General features: G+C 53.4%; 1 protein-coding gene across 2 annotated transcripts in view; it reads right to left on the minus strand.

The window, feature by feature from the left end:
- Positions 1 to 21: 21 nt before the first annotated feature.
- The window catches only part of CSTPP1 (centriolar satellite-associated tubulin polyglutamylase complex regulator 1), a 191,148-nt gene continuing 183,374 nt past the window's right edge, over positions 22 to 7,795 (minus strand). For both annotated transcript variants that reach the window (XM_007455765.1, XM_007455766.1), the window contains 5 exons: positions 5,856 to 5,941; positions 3,692 to 3,887; positions 2,912 to 3,021; positions 501 to 564; positions 22 to 241 (listed from right to left, as the gene is read on the minus strand). In XM_007455765.1, the coding sequence (XP_007455827.1) occupies positions 67 to 241; positions 501 to 564; positions 2,912 to 3,021; positions 3,692 to 3,887; positions 5,856 to 5,941 (631 nt within the window). In that variant the 3' untranslated portion in view covers positions 22 to 66. The remainder of the gene's footprint in view (positions 242 to 500; positions 565 to 2,911; positions 3,022 to 3,691; positions 3,888 to 5,855; positions 5,942 to 7,795) is intronic.

Genomic DNA, 7,795 nt, shown 5'->3' on the forward strand with positions numbered 1-7,795 from the left:
GGGGGAGGGGCGCGGGGGGCGGGGAGCTGGGTACTGGGCGTTGGTAGACAGGACCCTTCAGACTCCTCAAGTCTCGGACTCATCTGTTTCTTCGGTGGAGCCGTCGCTCTCTGCATCCACTTTGCGGGCGTGATGCAGGGGTCTCCAGGGCGAGCCGACCCGGGGAGGGGTCCGGGTAGGCAGGCAGCTGGCCTCTGGACCGGCAGTGACCGAGTTGACCAGGCCTGGGATCTGCGCCAGCCTGAAGAAGGGAAGAAGCCCAGAGAGCAGCGAGGTGCCTCCCGTCCGGAGACCAGGACCTCCGCACTCACTCTTGCATGTGGATGGAACCATGGGCTGTATTCCCAAAGGACTCAGAGAGGCTCCCTCAGGCCTCTGCTGGCCCCCAAACCCCTCCGCAACCGATGGACAAGTGCTGTGTGACCCATGACGGGGCACTACCGTGTCTGACTGAGGTTTTGTCCCCACAAGGGGGCAGCATCTTCCCACCCGACACTTACAGCCGTTCTAGTTCCTCATCCAGAGCTGGGTCGTGCATCAGGTCCCCTTTGTCAGGCAAAGCTCCTAGGAAGTAATTGGGGGCACAAAACTTAATCTGAGGGTCATTCACCCGGGCTGCAGTCACACAGCCCCATGCCCAATGGATGCCTATGTGCCCCTCACCTTCATGTCTGCCTATTCTGCCAACCCTGGGAGAGCTGATCTAAAAGCTTTGGGGAACAGAAGTTTAAGAGGTCTGCTAGGGGGGCAGTAAGTCCTAGGTACTGCTGGAAAAATTTAGTGAAGCCCACTGCCTACCCTCCCCAGTCATAGCTACGAGACATCCCCAGACCTCAAGGTCATTGCACAAACAGGACGATCTCCTTCCAAGACTAGATGGTGGGTTGTGAGCAGGTACTGAGGGTTTGGTCCTTTCCTGAGGCCCCAGTTACTGAGCTGAAAAGGAGCCAGAGACACAGGATACAGCCCAGGCCCCAAAGACCATAAGTTATCTAGTTTTGTGCCTCTAAATCAGAGTGACCCCACTTTGGAAACAATGGTCAACGACGCTGCCTCAGCCTCTCCAGGGAGGGTCCCAGGGTGAGAAGAGAAGGTGGGGTCAGGATCAGACCAAACTCTCCTCTGCGTGGTCAGAAGCCGCCGGGAGGGGAGCTGTCCCTTCTCTGCCACAAATCTCTTTGAGCTGGTTTCCTCAGCTGTGAACCAAGGGAAGTAATTTTTGGATACTGGGGAAAGGTGAGAGGAGAGGGTCTAGGATGCTCTTTGGAGCAGTTAACAGCGGGAGGGAAGGTAAAGCTGAAGTTTGCAGATAGAAGATTTTCTTAACAGCAAATTGTTAGAGAAAAGAGCTTCACTGGTGGTCAGGAGCAAGATGTGGCTGCTAACAGTGCTAGTCTCTGGAAAGCCTCAAGCTTAAAATTATGCATCTGGCTCTAGTTCAATTCCTGACTTTTTCAGATGATGCCTCCCGGCCCCTTTTGTTCTAAGTGGTGTTTAAACTATGGTCCAATGGAACCCTCTTGTTGTTTTGTGTCTGTGAGTGGGTGGCGTGCCTTGAGGAGGACTAAGGGAACAGGACAACCCCTCCACAACTGGCTGCACCTGGGGGACCTCAGGTCTCTATTTCATACACTGGAGATGCAGGTGAGGGTAGAGACCATACGCTTCTTTCCATCTCCCACTTGCCCAACGTTAGTGCTCTGTAAAGGAACTTAAATGAATGACTGTCCTTCTTAAAGGCCCCAGAAAAAGTGAAGGCACGACGTTAGTCTACGCTGTGACCCAGATGCTACTTAGCTTTTCCTTTTTCTTCCTAGTGGCTGACTTGTGGACAGGAAGGGAGGGTCAGTTACCTAGGAGTGTAAAAGAAAACCTAAGCCAATTCCCCACTCCCTGCCCCCTTACTCCTGGCTCCTATTTGCCACATTTGTATTCCTCCTCCAGTTGGTGACCTTGGCTACCAACCTCATTCAGCTGAGGGGGGTCCCCATACCCGTGCATCGTGCCTGAGTGGACCCTCAGTCAGTCCTGCTGAGGTTTGTGCTCCTGTGCACCCAGGCCACCCCTAGCAGGCTCTCTGTCCTGTAAGATCTAAAGCATCTAGCCCAGCACTTGGGCTGCTGTGGCTGGCATTTAATGAATGTTTAACTTCCTTTTCTTGACCCATTCCCGCAACTGGCAAAAGTCTTCTTTTGAGACTTAGGAACCTGGGATCTCAAGCACACCTGGATATCTCTTGAGGAGAGAGACTAATAATAAGAACCCCTCTCAAGCTCTGTGGCGATGACAGCCTAGTGGCCCCTTCCCTGGGAGGGCAGCAGGTGTGGGAGGAGGAAGAGGAGGGTGGGTGGGAAGGCCAACCAGTGAGAGTAAAACGATGGACAGGAAAAACTGGGCCAGTGCGGGCCTCTCTCCGCCCCCCGCCCCCCTTTTTTTCCACTCCCTTTCAGACTAATAAGATTTTTTTTCCAGATGGGAAAAAGGTCTCCCCAAACACACCTTTGCCCTGTTTACAAATGGGATTCAGGTGCCTCTGATACATAAGCTCCAGAGCCACTGATTAAATAGCCCTGTGTCTGCCCAACCTGCAGGCCACTCCCCAAAGCAGAAATGAGGATTCCATGGGAGGGGCTGGGCACGCCTCTGCCATGGAGAGGCTGCTTCATGTTGGGGCAGGACCTCGGGCGGGGAGCACTCTCCCTTGCCACGGGAGGGTGAGAGGCCTCAGAGGGCACATCTTGTGTTATGCACGTTCTGGCTCCCTAGGCCTCAGAGTCTGGCCCTGAGAAGTCAAGGCAGACATGGTGAAGCTGCCTCCCTCTTGGGATTCTGTCCACCAACACAGGCCAGCTTCTATGTGGCTTTACACTGTAGGGGCAGGAGAGGCTGGCCACAGATAGCTCTGGCTTACCTAGGGCTTGGTTGATCCCATGATGCTTTGAGAGGGCCACGAGGAATCCATAGAAGGTCAGTCTCTGAACGTTGCTTAGGACCTCTTTGACGAGTGCTGGGGGTGGGCAGCTAGAAGGGAGAATACAGATGCCAAATTCAAAGACTAGTGAGTCTGAGTGCCATCTTTTCATCCAAACCTTCAGGCTTAGGGGGATGCCCAAAGCCAAGACTGAGGGATCTGCCTACCCTGGGAGCCCTAAGACCCTGGGGAGTATAGCAGATCTCCAGAAGGAAGGCCTTGACTGTGAACAGAAAGGCTGGCATGTTCACTAACTGGTGCTTCACTGGCAGGGGTGGGAGTGGGGGAATGGGGAAATGGCGCTGGGCAAGGCCTCCTCTTGGAGGAGACCAACACTGGCTGCTCTGTCCCCAAGGGGACTTTGTGCTACACAGGACAGCTTAACCCTCCCTTTCTGTAGGGTGAATTCCTCGCACAGTGAATATTTTTTTCCCTCTCTCTAAAAAGTCAAGACCAATCTATCTCCTGGCAAGAAGGGGCCCAAGTTGGTCATCTACAGCTGCTCTTGCCCAGGTGAAAGCAATCCTTCCTGTGAGCCACCTGGGAAGACTTTCAGTCAACAGCCTGGACTGGGGGGCAAAAGGCACTGTTCTAATTTATACTATGACCATCAAGGGCCTAAAAGCCCTGGGCCAGTCAGAACAGCCTGCTGGAGATCTGTTCGGGGCCAGGAGCCTGCAATCCTGGGGCTGAGGTGGGGTCTGCGTGCCCATTTCTCACCTGTACTTGTGCCGGTCACACAAGTTCTCCAGGCACTGGTAGAACAGTGACGCCTCCACGCCCTCCAGCATGCTGGCCTCACCCAAGGTAGGCCGCTGGCGGTGCTGCCCACTGGATGACGTCGGCACAATCACCGTATTGGGGTTCTTGCCTGACAGCAGGTCCTGATAGATGGCAGCCACGCTCTCCAGGAATTCTGGGTACAGGGGTAGAGGGGCACAGGTCAGGTGGGGACGACACACTTGGTCCCCTCACAGTGCCCTCCCTTCTCTGTGTGTTAGCTCAGCTCCACACCAGCCTCAGTCATCAGGGAACAGTGTCCTGGGAGCAGGGGCCCTCGGCCTCATGTGACCACTACACTCATGAGAGATGACACTAATATGTGTTTCAGCTCAAATGTCCCCTCCTCTGGCAGTTGTTCCTAGACCAGGTGAGACCCCCTGTTACATCCTTTCATGCACCCTGTACTCCTCTGTAGTGCTTATCCAGTGAGGGGTTTTCTACTGTAACTACTTGTTCACTCTGTCTCCTTGCTGGAATGGAAGATCTTGCATAAAGGCCTGGATCATGCCTTGTCAGCCTTCCTGTCCCCAGCACCTAGCACTGTGCCCGGCACATAGAAAATGCTATAAATATTTCTGAAAAGTTTTGAAAGGGGCTTGCCTGGTGGCGCAGTGGTTGAGAGTCCGCCTGCCGATGCAGGGGACACGGATTCGGGCCCCGGTCCGGGAAGATCCCACATGCTGCGGAGCGGCTGGGCCCGTGAGCCATGGCCGCTGAGCCTGCGTGTCCGGAGCCTGTGCTCCGCAACGGGAGAGGCCACAGCAGTGAGAGGCCCGCGTACCACAAAAAAAAAAAAAAAAGAAAAAAAAAAATTTTTGAACGGTGAACGTGTGCACACTCCTGCTGGTGAGCCCCATCTTGTGAGCCACCTGCCTCTCTGACTCAAGAAGGCACGTTGGAATACCAGTGTGGGAGAGAAAGCTTGCAAGCTGCTAATTTATTAAACATTTGAATTCGTTTTCAAATGTTAGTAGCTGAGCCCTCGTAGGTAAGCACAGACTTATGGCCCATCTCCCCGCTGCTGCCCCATCCTGGGACCGCTGTGAGAAGAGCCCCGCCAGACAGCCAAGGGAAGAGGGTCTCCACACGTGGCTGCTCCTTCTCTAGGGCCCAAGAAACTTCAGAGAAATGGGAAATAGACACCTGGAGCTGCTAAGAGCAGGTGGCGAGACCCCATGCTCCAGCCCCTGCCTGACCAGGCCCTTGGGCCACCATCAGGAAAACAGAGTGTGGCGCCTGAGTGAGGCCAGGGCTGGCTGGGGCCACCCGTTGGCAGGAAGGCCACGTCCAGGCTCCAAGGACAGCCTTCTGTTTACTGGAATAGCCTGTTTTAAACAAGTTTGTTTATGGACATAGCCAGCAATTTCTAAATCCAACATTCCATTTGATGTTGCTGTGTGTGAGCTGCTGGTCACTGGCGTTCATTCATCTATTTTTATTCCACCTGAGCCCAGAAGGTATTTAAGGGCACAGCTCGTGAGCACTGGGGAGCAGGGTGGGAGTGTGAGAGAGAACTGGCGTGTGCTTATTAAAAGCTGTGTGGGTGGAAAATGTGTGCTCACACATCTGAGGGCCCAGGGAGAGACCCCCGATTGCAGTGACACAGCAGAGTGGCTGAGCGCACTGGCTGTGGAGTGGGCCCTCTGCAGGTCTGGGCTCCACCCCCATAAGTGCTGTGTCTCTGGCAGCTTTACCTCTGTCAGCTTCTCTCTTAAAGGACCTACCTCTCAGGGCTACTGTAAGGATTAAGGTGCTTAGTGCTATGCCTGGCACACAGTAAGTTTTCGATAGTGAATTTATCGGGTGTTGTTCCAATAGTGTGTATTGTTGTTACTGTCATTATCACTTAAACTGATGCTTAAACTGATGGAAGCACTGCAGTTTCCTCTGTCTTGAGGAGGCTGAGGGAGTCGGCACTGCAGACTGAATCTTGTGATCACCAGCGAGAACTAGACATCCTGCTGCTGGGTGACCGGCTGTGAAGCACACCACGGAGGGGGGAGGGAAATGCACGCGCCGGGCACACGGATGGAAAGGGCAACAGGGTAGGAGAGGGCACGTGGTCCTGACAGGAGCCACAGGGGTCCTGGGAGACTCTCACCTGAGTAGTAAAACTGGATCTGGAAGGCAAAAAGGAAATCTGAAAAAGACATCAAGCAGTCCATGGCGTCGTCCATGAGCACAATCCTGAGGGGGAAAGAGAGAAAATATGAGAGAACGCGTGTACGTGTGTGTTTGGGGGAGCATTCGAGCGAGCCGTTCCTGGGGATCCAGTCTCCCTCGGGACAGCAAGACACTGGGGAGAGGGCTCCCCAGACAAGGTCCTCCCGGTCATGCCACTTCTCCATCGTTTGGACTCTGTCACCAAACTGAACTGAAGCGGGAGGCAGGCTCCCGCTTCAGTGTCTGTGGCACCAGCTGGAGGATGGGACATGGGTGGGTGCTGACAAGGAGAGGGGGTGCAGCTGCAATGCAGCCAAGACCCCTTTTCATACCCTTAAGCAGTAAACACTTCCATCCTGCAGTGAGGACCATTTAGTTCAGAATAAATACAGCTGATCAGAAAAGGCAAAAAGAACAGCCAAGAGGTTTAAAGGGGTCTTGGCAAGTGGCACTGAGATTTAATAAGCTACCAAGGGCCTTCAGAACGGCTACAGGCACCTCCGTGCTGGGACACAGCTGGCACAAAGAGCAGAGGGTACCGCTTGGGGTCTGCACTTGAGAGGGTCCAAGAACACACCCCATCCTGCAGCGCTGCGGGTCCTCCACGCACGCTGTCCGCTCTCACAAGCTGGCCACCTCCTGCTGTCTGCTCTCTCTACCCCTCCGCCTGCGCACTCACCTCGCAGGAAGAAAACCATGTGACCACTAAAGGGCTCAGACCAAGGCCACGTTCACACTCTGCTCAGGGCCTCACTGGACAGGACAGGAAGAGAAGGAAGTTAGCACTTGCTGGACTCCATCCATGTGCCAGGCAGGGTGCCAAACTCACCTACTGATGGGAAGCTGGGCCCCCCATCTGTTTCTTTTCTTTGTTGTTGTTGTTTTTTTGCCTGTGCTGTGTGGCATGTGGGATCTTAGCTCCCCGACCAGGGATCGAACCCACACCCCCAGCAGTGGAAGCACAGAGTCCTAACCACTGGACCACCAGGGAAGTACCCGCCCCCACCTCCCCATCTGTTTTTGACTGGGCCCTATCTTTCCTTTAAAAACAAAAAAACCTTTCATTTTGCTCTCTCGTGCATTTTTCTAATTCTCTCTCCACCTCCCTGGGTCCGAGAATCCCCAGACTGGCAACTGGATCAGCTCCAGAGAGAGCAGGCATTGCTCACCTCTGGGGAAGGGGCTTTAGAGAGAATATAATGCGAGCGGTGCCCCTGGAATTGTGCCAGGCAGCTGCCCTGGTTTCAGGTCTCCCCGGAGAGAGAAATGCTTCCTACCTCTAGTCTTCAGTTGTAATAATGGTAACGATAGAAACAGGCCATACTGACTGAGTACTTACTTCATGGCAGGCACGGTATAAGGTATTTTACTTATATTAATTAAAATTTATCCCACAACAATCCTATGAGGTAGGTCTTGTTGATTATTCCCGTTTTACAGGTGAAGAGATTAAGTCTCAGTGCAGTCAGCTTGCTGAGGTCGCACAGCTGGTGAATTTGCTCTACACGTCATGTACTTACTTTCTACTAGGTCTCACTGCCTCTTTTAAAATAAAAATAAAGCATATGAACACTTGCACTTTACTTCTTAGTTTATTAGCTGCCTAACTTATCTTTTTTCTTCTCACCTATATCTTAGGGCCTTAACTGTTTCTCATGTAACTCTTGGGGAAGACAAAAGCTGCCTCAACCACTAGACTTCAACATTAAAATTCCAGCTGGAAAAAAATTCAAGGCCAGAGAGTGGGAACGCAATGCTGCCAACGGCCACAGGAGGGCGTCCTGGTCTCTCCGGCAGAGGCTCCTGGGCCCAAGCGTTGAGCCGTTGGCCAAGTAGTTACCCCGTTTCTCAAAACCTCAGGCAGACGGAAGGGAAGAG

Source organism: Lipotes vexillifer, unplaced genomic scaffold, assembly GCF_000442215.2.
Source record: "Lipotes vexillifer unplaced genomic scaffold, Lipotes_vexillifer_v1.1 scaffold977, whole genome shotgun sequence".
NCBI classification, from domain to species: domain Eukaryota; kingdom Metazoa; phylum Chordata; class Mammalia; order Artiodactyla; family Lipotidae; genus Lipotes; species Lipotes vexillifer.